Source organism: Hylobates moloch, unplaced genomic scaffold, assembly GCF_009828535.3.
Source record: "Hylobates moloch isolate HMO894 unplaced genomic scaffold, HMol_V3 SCAFFOLD_10, whole genome shotgun sequence".
In the NCBI taxonomy this organism is placed as follows: domain Eukaryota; kingdom Metazoa; phylum Chordata; class Mammalia; order Primates; family Hylobatidae; genus Hylobates; species Hylobates moloch.
Window position 1 is genome coordinate 8,612,045 of NW_026652285.1, and position 15,434 is coordinate 8,627,478.

Here is a 15,434-nt window from a genome sequence, read left to right on the forward strand (position 1 = left end):
AAAAAAAAAAAAAAAAAAAAAAAAACAACCTAAATGTCCATTAACCATTAATGGAAGAAGGGATGAAAAAATTGCTTTGCATATATGTATGTAGTATATATACACACACATATATACACACACAATGGAATATATATAGATATATATATACACACACACACACTATGCAATATTATGCAGTCACAAAAAAGAATGAAGTACTGATACATGCTACAATGTGGATGAACCTCAAAAATATTATGCTAAGTCAAAGAAAGCAAACACAGAAGGCCACATATTATATGATTCTATTTGTATGAAATATCCAGAATAGAAAATAGATACTGCTTCCTGCTGACATATCTAAAGAATTTTTTAAAAAAGAAAATACATACAAACAAAAAGTAAGACTGGTAGTTGCCAAGGGCTGGGGTCAAGAGGGGAACGTGGAGTACCTGCTTAATGGGTATGGGGTTTTATTTTGAGGTGTCGAAACATTTTAGAACTAAGCAGAAGAAGTGGTTGCACAATACTGTAAATGTATTAAGTACTACTTAATTGTTCATTTTTAAATGATTAATTTTATGTGAATTTTGCCTCGATAAAAAAAATACACAAACTTGAAAGTCAGCTTCAGACCATTTAAACAGATTCGGGAATCTAATTTCAACTAGCCCTTAACATGCCATTCTAAGCCAATTAAATGGTGAACAAGTCAGGTAAGGAACCAAAGTAGGATAGCAGTAACAAGACAACATTCTGAAACATGCTACTTAACGGCTTTTGCCTGTGCAGGACACAGAAAATTACAGAGGTTAATTTACCCAGGAGAGCACTCCCTTAATTCCTTAGTGAAACCATTATTTTTAAAGTAACGAAGAAAAGCAGGAAATTAGACTTCCTCTCAGACCTGGGTGATCATTTTATCCAGAAGAAACACACAGGATCTTTGAGATTCAGGTTCAGCCTTCCTGAGACAGACAATCAGACTTAGCTAAAGAAATAAAATAGCCGGGCGCGGTGGCTCATGCCTGTAATCCCAGCACTTTGGGAGGCCGAGGAGGGCGGATCACGAGATCAGGAGATCGAGACCATACTGGCTAACGGTGAAACCCCGTCTCTACTAAAAATACAAAAAAATTAGGTGGGCGTCGCGGCGTGTGCCTGTAGTCCCAGCTACTCGGGAGGCTGAGGCAGGAGAATGGCGTGAACCCGGGAGGCGGAGCGTGCAGTGAGCCAAGATCGCGCCACTGCACTCTAGCCTGGGTGACAGAGCAAGACTCGGTCTCAAAAAAAATAAATAAATAAATAATAAAAATAAATAATAATAATAAAATAAAAAAAAGAAATAAAATATATTGGGTAAATGATAAATAACCCAGTCTTAAAGAACTTTGCATTAGTTGTCAGTCCAGACTTAAAATTTTTTAGTGTTTCCTTACTAAATTCACCCAAAAATTTGATAGCACTATTTACTACATCCAGAAAAGATAAGGGACCTGAATCATAGTTAATTTTCACAAAAAGGTAAAAAGTCAGAGACAATACATCCAGATAAACGTTGGATACACAAACTAACTCTACCAAGTGAGGCTGCAAGGTAGAAGGAAATATCAAATCATCTAAGGTATATACTTATAATGGGAGTACAGAAAAATAGGTTTGGCTTCCTATTTAGTGAAACCCATGAAGCATTATACATAATCTACATAATCTTAAATTTGAAAAGAGGAAGCTTCAAGTTGCCAAGTAGTTAAAAAGTGTGAACAGCCAAGTACGGTGACACATGCCTGTGGTCCCAGCTACCCAGAAGGCTAAGGCGGGAGGACTGGTTGATCTCCATACAAGGCTGTAGTGTGCTATGACTGCACGCCTGTGAATAGTCACTATACTCCAGCCTCAGCAACATAATGAGACCCTGTCTCTAAAAAAAAGTGTGAATAGGAATATAGTATGTACCTCCTACTCCATTTCCTGCTCAAAGCAATCAATAATTACAAAACAAAATAGGCGATTACCTGTTAAGAACATCAAAAAGTAGGAGAGAAGGGAATTAGTGGAGGGCACAGAAAAGCAAACTCAGTAATGTTTAGCTAATGTTTAGTAACGATAGGCTTCCTTGACTCTAAGAGAAAGTTCAAAAGTTATACCTGATTCCATCTATTGTCAAAGACGTTGCAGAAATATTGGTGGATATGACACATTTTCTAATTCCAGGTGGCGGCGGCAAAAATATCCTCCTCTGTTGATCTAAAGTATATATAAAAAGAAAATACCAATTTACAACATGCATGTGTCAAACTCAAGTTTTGAAGAACTCAATTTTTCATTACAAGTCATGTTTCTAGGCCGGGCATGGTGGCTCACGCCTGTAATCTCAGCACTTTGGGAGGCCGAGGCAGGAGGATCACAAGGTCAGGATATCGAGACCATCCTGGATAACATGGTGAAACCCTGTCTCTATGAAAAATACAAAAAATTAGCCAGGCGTGGGGGCGTGCGCCTGTAGTCCCAGCTACTCGGGAGGTTGAGGCAGGAGAATCGCTTGAATCCGGGAGGCAGAGTTTGCAGTGAGCCAAGATTGCGCCACTGCACTCCAGCCTGGGCGACAGAGCGAGATTCCGTCTCAAAAAAACAAAAAAACGGCCGGGCGCGGTGGCTCACGCCTGTAATCCCAGCACTTTGGGAGGCCGAGGTGGGCGGATCACGAGGTCAGGAGATGGAGATCATCCTGGCTAACACAGTGAAACCCCGTCTCTACTAAAAATACCAAAAAAAAAAAAAAAAAATAGCCGGGCGTGGTGGCGGGCGCCTGTAGTCCTAGCTACTCGGGAGACTGAGGCAGGAGAATGGCGTGGACCCGGGAGGTGGAGCTTGCAGTGAGCTGAGATTGCGCCACTGCACTCCAGCCTGGGCCACAGAGCGAGACTCCGTCTCAAAAAAAACAAAAAACAAAACAAAAAAAAAAACAGAGGCAACAGAAGATCCACAACATTATTTTCAATGTGGCAGTAAGAAAGAATGAAATTATTTACTCTGTATAGAAAAATATGTCTATGTACATATTTAGTTAATGGTTAATAACAAACCAAACATAATGGGTTTTTATTAGTTTCAATGTAAATTATAAAAGCATCGGTGAACTAAATCTTGAGAAAACAATGAGAACCTTAAACAATGATCCTAAGAATTTCCCTGAAGATGTAAAAATCTAAAATAGATATCTATGCTTCAATAGAGAGTAAGGAGCTAATACCATCATAAAAGAGATTTCCAAAATAGCACATCTATGTTCTTTACTGACACATATACTGCAAAACTTTGTTAATACAGGGATAAGAATCACTCAATCAACAAAAGCTGTTAATATACATACACGTAAAATATAAAAACATTCAAATGCTAATTCCAACTCCAAATAGGAGGCTAAGGTTAATTTCCCTTTAATTTTACAAGTTAAATTCCATAATAAAAGTTTTATAAAACAAATTCTAAACCTCATTCAACAATTATTTACTATGACCAAAATGTCAAATCAAGAGTTTGTATTTGCTCTTGGAATTCCCCAAAGAACAGGATCATTCTTGAAAAGCAGACTAAGGCATGGCTACTTTAAAAGGAAAATGATCCACAGCCGGGCATGGTGGCTCACATCTGTAATCCCAGCAATTCTGGAGGCCAAGGCAGGCAGATGACCTAAGGTCAGGAGTTTGAAACCAGCCTGGCCAAATCCCATCTCTGCTAAAAAAAAAAAAAAAAACAAAACTTAGCCAGGCGTGGTGGCGAGCGCCTACAATCCCAGCTACTTGGGAGGCTGAGGAAGGAGAATCGCTTGAACCCAGGAGGTGGTGGTTGCAGTGGGCTGAGATCGCGCCACTTCACTCCATCCAGCCTGGGTGACAAGAACGAGACTCCATTACACAAAAAAAAAGGAAAACAATCCACTGTGTTTAGACTTAGACATAGCTGGATATACAGTTTCTAAAAATTCTGTGGCAATGGCAAATTAGGTTTGACTTACAGTAATGCCAGCAGAAACTACTGTCCTCATTTCAAAGAATTCTCACCAATAGTTTTGTTTTGCTGGGAGAAACAATACTCTTAACGATAATAAGGGAGATATCCATGGCTCTCAAAAAAGTGAATGTAAAAAGACTTCAGGCAAAAATGACTTCTCTCAAGGAATGCTGGTTCTCACTGATTTGTTTCATGATCTGGATGTGGGTTACAAAGGTGAGATTGGTTTGTGAAACATACCTAAGTACTTAAGATCTGAGTGCTTTTCTGTAAACATGATTATTCAATAAAAAATTTTTTTTAAAAATCAAATTTTCTATTCTAATGAGAAATTACCTGTTGTCATAGATCCATAACACGGCAATATTAACAAGCCATCGAGGGTGGTATCTTGAACATCGTAATCATAATCAACAGACTCTGCCATCTGAAAAAGTAACTCACAACTTTTTTCGATTTCAAACTGGCCTAAAACGGGAAGAAAAAAATCACTTCAGCAACTGAACAGAAAAATTAATTTAAAAATAAAGAAAATGTCAAGATTAAAATTAATTTTGCCTAAAAGTTATTGTAAATCTCTCATTTAATGTAAAGGAGATGAACACATAAGCTATACCATATTTCAACAATAAAATTCGAAGTAGAAGAAACATCAGTTTCTAAGGAACTTAAATTTCTAAAGGAATAAAAATATTTATCATCTTCAAGCTTTTCACCCTGTATTTGAGAAGACTCAACTGAATTGTTAACAAAGGAGAAAAGCTAGTCCAGGTGTTATTGCATTTGGTTAAATTTCAAAATACTTCAGTAATCTCCAAAAGGCAAAGGTTGTTACAATCCCTCACTTCTGACGTTAGTACAAGGCAGAGGAAAAAGGTAAACAAGGAAACTACTAATTCCTATTAGGAGGGTGCTGCTACTTGAAAAGTTATACCACTAGTCTGGGATTTAACTATTTTATTTTTGATGTCCAAAAATGCCACATGCTTGTTTACGATACATAGATTCTACACCTTATGTGTTGTTATCACACAGTACAATGCCACCACCCAAAGAAGAACCTGGTGAAATGTCCTTTGAAATAATGGAATTAACCCAGGTCTGTTTAGTCAGGTTACCTTTCTATCTAAGACAGACCAACAAAAATAATATTTCACTATTTAATTTCTTTCTATTAAAAGGTCAGTGTGTTTTACATATATTTACTAATGAGCCTGATGTCTTTGACATTTGACATATATTGTGTGTATATATACATATACACTATTATGTCTTTGACATATATACACTATTATGTCTTTGTCATAAAATATATATACATACTATTATGTCTTTGACATAAACATATATAATCCTCTTTGGCAGCTAGCTTACAATTTTTATCTATCTTTTACCTAAAATTATTCAGATAATCAGAAAAAGCTAGGGCAACACTTGAGAAAGGCACAGAATTCCCAACAGAGATAGCACTCTATCTGGGTGCCATATTCCTTACTTACAAATACTTAAGTTTTTTAACCTGATACTGAATGCTCACCAGTCAGAAAAACCAAGATGTCTCCAGCCATTTCATTCAAATGGATATCCATGGTGACTTTCACAATCTAAAGCAAGAAATGCAGGCATAATATGCTAGTGGAAATACAGTCATTCCCTTACCACCACTTCCCTTGCCCCACAGAAAAATTAAATTTGGTTCTTAAAAGTTCTAGGACCTGTGAGGACTGTCATTAAAACAGTAGGGAACAAATGAATTATCAAACTACCCAATTAGTAAGAATCACAGATACTAAAAAAAGACATTAAATGAATGCCAAGTAATACCGCTTGAATATACGCAGTATTTTCTCTGTCTCGTGGACCAATCAAATTGCAGAATTTCTCTCTGACTGGATAAAGCCTTCCAGGTATATCAAATATTGGACAATTTCCAAAGAATGCAGAGAGCTTGGCTAATTCCATAGTTGCTGACATTACCACCACTTTTAAATGCTCCTTCCTATTAGGAGACTTCTCCTGAAATAGCTTCTTCAATAAACCAAATAAGATATCCTGAAAGAAAAGTAAATTTCTAATAAGTCACAAGTGCACTTAACAGCCAAACTATTTTAAATACACTGCTATTCTAACCAAGGAATTCCTATTTTAATAGATTAAAATGTAAGTAGGAGCCAGGTGCTGTGGCTCACACCTGTAATCCCAGCACTTTGGGAGGCCAAGGTGGGAGGCCAGGAGGTCGAGACCTGCCAGGGAAACAAAACGAGACACTGTCTCTACAAAAAATGTTCTTAAAAATTAGCCAGACATGGTGATGTATGTCTGCAGCAGTACCAGCAACTCAGGAGGTTGAGGTGGGAAGATCACTTGAGCACAGGAGTTCAAGGGTGCAGTGAGCTATGATCGCCACTGCTCTCCAGCCTGGGTGATGGAGCAAGACTCCATCTCTAAAAAATTAAATTAAATTAAAAAGTAAGAGGAAGCAATTCTCTATACAATAAAAAGCTACCCAAACAAACTACTTGCTAATAAAAAAAATAAATTAAAATACTCACTGTAGTTAGTGTTCTTTCATGGGCTTCATCCAAAATAATGACACTGAATTTGGTAAGATTTGGATCTCCCAGAATATGTTTCAGTAAACATCCATCAGTCATATATTTGATTGCTGTCTCCTAATGTTCAAACAGCAGAGTCACAGAAATTCACCACTACTTTCCCAACTAAATTTTTCCTCAAGAGGTACAAACATTAAGTGATGAAACCAATCTGACTAAACAAAAGGGTGCATAAAAATAGTCTAACTTATGTATACAAAATGATGGTAAGTTACAAAACATGCTGTCTATACAGAAAAAGGGACAAATAACTCACTTGGGTATTCCTGGGCAAAGCGACAAAAATCACCAATAAGGAGATACAATAAAGTCAGAGGAAAGTGGCAAGATGATGCAATGGCATTAGGTGAGCAAGCTGTGGGAAACAACAGTGAAGTGAGATTTATCTTTCTAACTCAGCCCCTATTTTAGAGGATTCAGGGAAAATGAGAAAATGGTAGGTGCATACTTTACACCCACTTTCTCCTCTTCTCTATTAAAAAATGTGTTACTTAGGTCAGACACGGTAGCTCACGCCTGTAATCCCAGCACTTTGGGTTGCTGAGGTGGGCGGATCACTTGAGTCCAGGAGTTCGAGACCAGCCTGGACAACATAGCAAAACCATATCTCTAATAAACATATAAAAATTAGCCAGGTGTGGTGGTGCACGCCTGTAGTCCCAGCTACTTGTGAGGCTGAGATGGGAGGACTGCTTGAGCCTGAGAGGCGGAGGTTGCAGTGAGCTGAGATCACGCCATTGCACTCCAGCCTGGGTGACTGAGCAAGACACTATCTCCAAATAAAAATGTGTTACTCAACAAGCATTAAAACAGGGTGATAAAAAGATCCAAAGGCTAGGAATAACAGCAACGACATCCATAAAACAAGGGAAGGAAGAAAGAAAAAACAGTGACCACTAGGAAGGCAAAGATAGTATTTTGGGGAGTCATCTTGTGCCATATTTGATGGCCATTCCCATTAGGGAACATATGTAAACCAGGGATCGTTTTGTTGCTGGGACAGGATTAAGAAATCCACAGGGAATGTAAATTATAATATTCACTATTAAAAAGAAAATTTTAAATTTGTTGGTACCATGAATATAGCAGATGCTTAACACTTGCTGATTTTGTTAATTGACTGATTTTGTTAATTCAGCTTTCCACTGACTTCAAGAATACACACACACAAAATAAATCAACCTGAAAACATGCTCAGTGAAATAAGAGTGACACAAAGTACAAAATATTGTGTGATTCCACTTGTATGAGGTACCTGAAGTAGGCAAATTTGTAGAGACAGAAAGTAGAACAGAAGTTACAGCAGGGCGCGGTGGTTTACCCTGTAATCCCACCACTTTGGAAGGCCGAGGCGGGAGGATCACGAGGTCAGGAATTTGAGACCAACCCCATCTCTACTAAAAATACAAAAAATTAGCTGGGCGTGGTGGCAGGAGCCTGTAATCCCAGCTACTTGGGAGGCTGAGGGAGGAGAATCACTAGAACCTGGGAGGCAGAGGTTGCAGGGAGTGGAGGTTGCGCCACTGCACTCCAGCCCGGGCGACGGTGCGAGACTCCGTCTCAAAAAAAAAAAAAAAGAAGTTACCAGAGGCTAGAGGGAGGGAGAAATGGGGGTTTTAATCTATTGTTTAATAGATAAGAGTTTCTGTTTGGGATGATAAAAAAAAGTTCTGAAAGTAGAAATGGTGATGGTTACCCAACATTGTGAACACACCTTTTTTTTTTTTTGAGGTGGAGTTTCGCTCTTGTTGCCCAGGATGGAGTGCAGTGGCACAATCTCAGCTCACCGCAACCTCCGCCTCCCGGGTTCAAGCCATTTTCCTGCCTCAGCCTCCTGAGTAGCTGGGATTACAGGCATGCACCATCATGCCCAGCTAATTTTGTATTTTTAGCAGAGACAGGGTTTCTCCACGTTGGTCAGGCTGGTCTCGAACTCCTGACCTCAGGTGATCCACCTGCCTCAGCCTCCCAAAGTGATGGGATTACAGGCGTGAGCCACCGAGCCCAGCCCATTGTGAACATACTTAATGGCACTGAATTGTATACCAAAATGGTAAAATGGTCAATTTTAAGTTATATATATTTTACTACAATAAAACATTTTAAAAACCTACATGTCAAGAATCCTTGCAGTTAAAAAACATAAATAAGAGAATCCTAAGAAAATAAACTGTCATTTATGAACTAAGGAAGAAGAAAATGGGAGGAATATCAGACGCTTGAGAGCTAAAGCATTAACAATGAACAACAAAAATAAATTCTTTAAAATATATATTGAACTTTGAAGTTAAAAATCTTTCAGAACTCTCTCCACTCTTTCCGTTAAGTTTATAATATTAGCTGGGCATGGTGGCATGCTCCTGTAGTCCCAGCTACTCAAGGGGCTGAGGTAGGAGATCACTTGAGCCCAGAAAGTAGAGGCTACAGAGAGCCATGATTGTGCCACGCGCTCCAGGCTGGACGACAAAGCAAGACCCTGTCCCGAAAAAGAAAAGAAACAAATACCAACAAGACTTTTGTACCTTAGAGCTGCAATCATCAAAACGAACTTGGTATCCTACTTTGGATCCCAAAGTGCATTTCATTTCTTCAGCTACTCTCTGAGCAACTGATATAGCAGCTACTTTTCGTGGTTGAGTTACACCAATCATACCATGTTGTGAAAACCCTATCAAAACCAGAGATAAAGAAACACAACAATGTTAGCAATTGTCTTCCTATTAGAGCTAAATTTTTTTGGCCAATCAATACAAAACTGCTTGAATGTTTCCAAAAGAATATCTTGCAAATTAAAAACACACTGCTATGTTTGCATCATGGAAATTTAAATATTAATTTTAAATAATACATATTAATAACCACTCAAAAATAAATAAATATATATATTATATATATTTTTTAGACAGAGTTTCGCTCATTTCCTAGGCTGTAGTGCAATGGCACAATCTCGGCTCACTGCAACCTCTGCGTCCCGGGTTCAAGCAATTCTCCTGCCTTAGCCTCTCGAGTAGCTGGGATAACAGGCATGCGCCACCATGCCGGGCTAATTTTGTATTTTAGCAGAGACGGGTTTTCTCCCTGTTGGTCAGGCTGGTCTTGTACTCCTGACCTCAGGTGATCCACCTGCCTCTGCCTCCCAAAGTGCTGGGATTATAGGCATGAGCCACCACGCCCGGCCAAAAAAAAAAAAAAAAGAAAAAATTATATACATATATCATTTTTTTTTTCTTTTTTGAGACAGAGTCTTGCTCTGTTGCCCAGGCTGGAGTGCAGTGGCGCCATCTTGGCTCACTGCAACTTTCACCTCCTGGGTTCAAGTGATTCTCCTGCCTCAGCCACCTGAGCAGCTGGGATTACAGGTGCTTGCCACCACGCCCAGCTAATTATTTTGTAAAAAATATATTTTTTAAATTAGAATTCAGGCTTTGTCTGGTTTTGTTTTTTCTGTCTAAAAATCTACTCTAAAGGTAAGCCAAGAATTTTGAAACATAAGAACTCATAAAATTCCACACGCTTCCCAAAATAAATTTACTTTTGCCACAAGAGTAAAACTGGATTTATTTATTTATTTATTTATTTATTTATTTATTTATTTATTTATTTTTGAGATAGAGCCTTGCTCTGTTGCCCAGGCAGGAGTGCAGTGGCACAATCTTGGCTCACTGCAACCTTTACCTCCTGGGTTCAAGTAATTCTCCCGCCTCAGCCTCCCGAGTAACTGGGATTACAAGTGCGCACCACCACACCCAGCTAATTTTGTATTTTTACCAGAGATGGGGTTTCACCATGTTGTCCAGGCTGGTCTCAAATTCCTGACCTCAAGTGATCCACCTGCCTCAGCCTCCCAACGTGCTGGGATTACAGGCGTGAGCCACCGTGCCCAGCCTAAAACTGGACTTAAATATGCCACCTTTCTGCTGGGAGCAGTGGTACACACCTGTAATCCCAGTTACTCAGGAGCCTGGCTACTCAGAAGGTTGAGGTAGGAGGATTGCTTGAACTCAGGAGTTTGAGACCAGCCTGGGCGACACAGTAACATCTCATCTCAAAAAAAAATAAAAAATAAAAAAAAATATAGATATATATCTGTATCTATATATATATGCACCTTCCATATACCATTTTAATATATTTGGGAATGGAGCTGCATCTTAAAATCGATGGCGCGTTTCCATTCTTACTAGTACAGTAGTCCCTCTTTACCTTTGGTTTTGCTTTCCAGTGTTTCAGTTACCTACAGTCAATGGAGGTCCAAAAATATTACAGCACTTTGAGAGACAGAGAGAGACCACATTTACAAAAGTTTTACTACGGTATATTGTCATAACTGTCTATTTTATTGTTGTTGTTGATTTCTTACTGAGCCTAATTTATAAACTAAACTTTATCATAGGTATGTATGTATGTATAGGAAAAAACACAGTATATGCAGGGTTTGGTATTATTGGCAGTTTCAGGCATTGAGTGGTCTTAGAAGGCATCTCCCAAGGATAAGAGGGGATTATTGCATATAAAATAGTGATATATCTTAATAGATGGCACCTTAGATTTGAAGCATTAGAATAATATATTTGTTATTTTTTAAGGCAAATCATATCCAATATAATACTGCTCTTTACAAACCTTATGACAGAAAGTTCTGTCATACTGAAAGACACTTGTCAAAAGACAAAATTACAACAAATTTAGTTTTTTTTGTTTTTTTTTTTTTTTTTTGACACAGAGTCTCACTCTGTCACCCAGACTGGAGTGCAACAGCATGGTCTCAGCTCACTGCAACCTCTGCCTCCTGGGTTCAAGCGATTCTCCTGCCTCAGCCTCCCGAGTAGCTGGTATTACAGGAGCCCACCACCACGCCTAATTTTTGTATTTTTAGTAGAGACGGGGTTTCACCATGTTGGCCAGGCTGGTCTCGAACTGCTGACCTCGTGATCCACCTGCCTTGGCCTCCCAAAGTGCTGGGATTACAGGCTTGAGCCACCGCGCACGGCCTAAAAATTTTTTTTTTTTTTTGGAGATGGAGTCTCACTCCGTCTCCCAGGCTGGAGTACAGTGGCACTATCTCGGCTCACTGCAAGCTCCGCCTCCCAGGTTCACGCCATTCTCCTGCCTCAGCCTCCCGAGTAGCTGGGACTACAGGCACCCACCACCACGCCCGGCGAATTTTTTTTTTTTGTATTTTTAGTAGAGACAGGGTTTCACTGTGTTAGCCAGGATGGTCTCGATCTCCTGACCTCGTGATCCACTCATCTCGGGCTCCCAAAGTGCTGGGATTACAGGCGTGAGCCACCGTGCCCAGCCAAAAATTTTTAATTGGCTTTTGTGATTCTAACTCTGGAATCACATCAACCCATCGTCTCATAAAATAGAATGAGTGTTCCAATGAGCTGAGCAGAGGAGGCTGATTGTATAGACAGAAAAGGGCTGAGGAAAGCAGAAACAGAAAACGAAAAGCAGATTGCTCATTTCAAAGTTACTTTTCTAGTAAAAGTTAAAGCAGAGGAAACTTCTTGATGCTCCTAAAACTGGTCTGTTTGGGGATTTGGCTATTATCTCTTTCTCCTGATTTCTCAGTAGATGAAAAATTTAGTTTCTAGACTTGGTCGTGTGGAACTTCAGTATGAGTAACTCCACTTCGGTTTGGTCTGTTGGGTCTAGTGTGGGGCATCAGTCCAAACCAAAGGCCTCCTATTAATTTTACTTAACATATTTTAAACGTAATTTGTTAGTTGGCTTGTGCTGGCAAAGTCAGGGGATAAATATTTACCTGATAATGCTCTAGAGAAAGAACCAAGAAGTACTAATGGCAGCAACAGATATCACATATCTCTTCCCCCTCAAAATTATTTCAGTATCCAATGGTTAATAGTCTACTGCTAGACAACCTTATTCTATAAAATGGAATTAATATCTAGATGTAATTCTATTTGAGATTATTACGGTAATTAAAAATGGGAAAATTTGCCATCCCAACTAATTCCTGAACCTGAAATAGACCATAAAGAAGCAAAGGAGACATAGGGGAAGGGGGTGTGCCAAGAGAAGTGGGACTATAAAGCAAACAGTGGGCAATCGTGGAGTACAGAAGTCCTACTGGCCTTTAAACAGAGGATATTTTTTAAATATTTCCAATATTACAACAGAAAAAAATCACCTGCTTCATATAGATATTTTGGGAGTTGAGTTGTTTTACCACTTCCTGTATTTCCAGTAACAATAAGGAATGAATTGTCCCTCACAGCTTGAATAATCTTTTTTCTTTGTTTCTGAATAGGAAAAGTTGGAGTAGTTCCTCCCTCCTGGGACGTGCATCCTTTCTCTTCTGTAATAACAGAAAAACAAGTCAATTAAAAGACTTGTAAAGATATCTCTGACTCCATTTCTCAGGACTAAAACCAGAAAGGCAATAGAATGTTAGGGCTGGAAGGGATCATCCATGACTTCTCAATTAAATCGCTCATGTAAGTGAGCGTTAATGAGCGCAATTTGTAAGTGAGGGTTAATGAGCCCAGAACAACTTTTTGGTGAAATCCAGCAACTTGAGCATTTGTTCACGCATAACTCAAAGTACTTTTCAAAGCAAGTATAGCTCAAGGCAACGTATACACATGCATACTTACACAGAAGCACAAAACTCAATTTTATTTAACAATAGACCAAAAACTGGAACACAGCAGAAAATTCTCAGCTGGATTAGAAGCCACCTGTGTTTGCTTCTGATTCATGGTTCAAGTTAGGTCCCTGTTCAGAGTGACTGATATCCCAGAAGGCCAAGTGGTGGGTAACCATGGAAACTGGCTCCTGGAAACTGGCTCCCTTCATACCGTACCCAAAGGCAGGCTGGCGGCCCGACGAAGGGCGGGGGGGGGGGGGGATGAATGGGTAGAGAACAAAGGGCTTATGAGCCTGTTTAAGAACAGAATGCATTTCGGGCGCTGGGGTTCACTTTTTCGCCCCCCAGTAAGGTTTTCGCCTAACTTGGATCTGGGACCGCCCCCCTCTAAGGCAAAGTGCTCATTGGACGCAAAGTTCGCCTCGGGCTTGGAAAGCCAGGAGAACGCCACAGCTTCCTCACTACTCTTCTCAGGCCGCCAAAGGCGTACTTTCATCCCCTCCCAAAACCCCCACACCGTAACTCCCGCTGGCTTCCGTACCGTCCCGCGGACCGCACCTCTATCGGCGATGCAAACAGCCGAGGGCCGCTCTTCCTGGAGGTCTCTTGACCGCTCACCCTCCTCCTGCCGCCTTGGCGCCCTGCCCGCGACTGCGGGAAACCGGGACATAGACCTGGCCCCAAGTGGAGGCGAGCACGTCCACCGATCTGAGGAGATGGGAGGGGAAAGACGAGGACGCGCCCTGATGACGTAGAGGTGTTTACTTCCGCGCGTGCGACTTGTAGCAAGGGGAGGGGGAGCTGCTCGATGACGTAGCACGGGGCGGCCGGACCTCGAGCCGAGGCCCTACCCCCAGGGATTTCCCGCCAACTGCCACGTGCGCTTCGCCTTGGGCGGCTGAGCCGTACCTGAGGGCCCGAACACCCCCTCTTGTTTCGCCTCTCCGGCGCCAAAGGTCGCGACGACACCTCTTTTCAACGCCACAGGGGTCTCTGCAGGCTATTCTGCCTTCGCACACCTGACACGATGTGACCCTCTGCCCGGAGCTGGAACCATGATCCCGGAGTGCTGCGTTCGTCAGCTCATTCTCACCTTTCCTAATCTCGTATGACCTGTCCAAGGCACACAGCTACTGAGTTGTGGAGCCGAACTTTTAGTTATGTTATTATCAAAACTTAGGTCGCCAAGGCTGTTCATTAACCTCATAGGACCCTGCATTTTAATTTATTTGCGTGTTTCCTCTTCTGCCCAGCTAGATTGTAAAGCCCCCCACAAGAGCCGGAATATTAAAACACTGCTACATCCAGGGCCCAGCACAGTGATTCAAGGTGGGCTGTCAATATTTGTTGACTTTGCTGGAATGGAGGAATGAATAATTGACTTCCTTAGGAATTAAGCTCATTTTTGATAGAGGTGCATTCCTTGGAAACCACAGTAGCTGAAAAGTCCAACAGATACACAACATCTGAGGCAGGGCAACTTTTTCAGAAAAGGTACTTTGGGGGCAGGTCTTTCTAGACCTGGGGGTAGGTCTGTTCCAGAGCCTGCCAATTTTTAAATTAGTGTCACCTGTAACAAAATCAATGCAATGTGAACAAGATTGTTTCTTGGACTCCTCAATTGTTCCTGCTGTTAGAATTAACCAACACTTACTACCAAAGAAGACAACTCAAAACTGTCACTTCACCATCACCTAAAGACCCTCTTGTCTGACCAGGCTTCAAAAGATGTACCATAAGGCTGTTGGACCCCCAGATTTTTCTGTGCTCATTTGAAGTGAAGTCATGGCCGTGCATGGTGGCTCATGCCTGTAATGCCAGCACCTTGGGAGGCCGCGACAGATGAATCACTTGAGATCAGGAGTTCGAGACCAGCCTGGCCAATATGGTGAAACCCTGTCTCTATTAAAAATACAAAAAAAAAAAAAATTAGCTGGGTATGGTAGCACGCACCTATAATCCCAGCTACTCGGGAGGCTGAGACAGGAGAATCGCTTGAACCTAGGAGGCAGGGGTCGCAGTGAGCCAAGATCGTGCCACTGCACTCCAGCCTGGGCAACAGAGCGAGATTCCATCTCAAAAAATAAAGTGAACTCATACCAACTGCTTTTAAATGGGACTGATCAACACTTCTTAAAATGCAAGCTCATCAGATTTTGAATGATACCAAATAAGTTGGAACTTTGTAACAACTTTATATCTCAAAACCT

The 15,434-nt window shown here is 40.8% G+C and overlaps 1 protein-coding gene across 2 annotated transcripts in view; it reads right to left on the minus strand.

The window, feature by feature from the left end:
• DHX40 (DEAH-box helicase 40) overlaps positions 1-13,959 on the minus strand; it is a 44,967-nt gene extending 31,008 nt beyond the window's left edge. Inside the window, exons 1-8 of one of the 2 annotated variants that reach the window (XM_032162911.2) lie at positions 13,783-13,959; positions 12,766-12,933; positions 9,134-9,279; positions 6,549-6,668; positions 5,821-6,048; positions 5,534-5,600; positions 4,333-4,464; positions 2,130-2,229 (exon numbers count right to left, since the gene is read on the minus strand). In XM_032162911.2, the coding sequence (XP_032018802.1) occupies positions 2,130-2,229; positions 4,333-4,464; positions 5,534-5,600; positions 5,821-6,048; positions 6,549-6,668; positions 9,134-9,279; positions 12,766-12,933; positions 13,783-13,894 (1,073 nt within the window). In that variant the 5' untranslated portion in view covers positions 13,895-13,959. The remainder of the gene's footprint in view (positions 1-2,129; positions 2,230-4,332; positions 4,465-5,533; positions 5,601-5,820; positions 6,049-6,548; positions 6,669-9,133; positions 9,280-12,765; positions 12,934-13,782) is intronic. The other variant, XM_032162912.2, reaches the window with a different exon arrangement.
• Between the last annotated feature and the right edge of the window lie 1,475 nt (positions 13,960-15,434).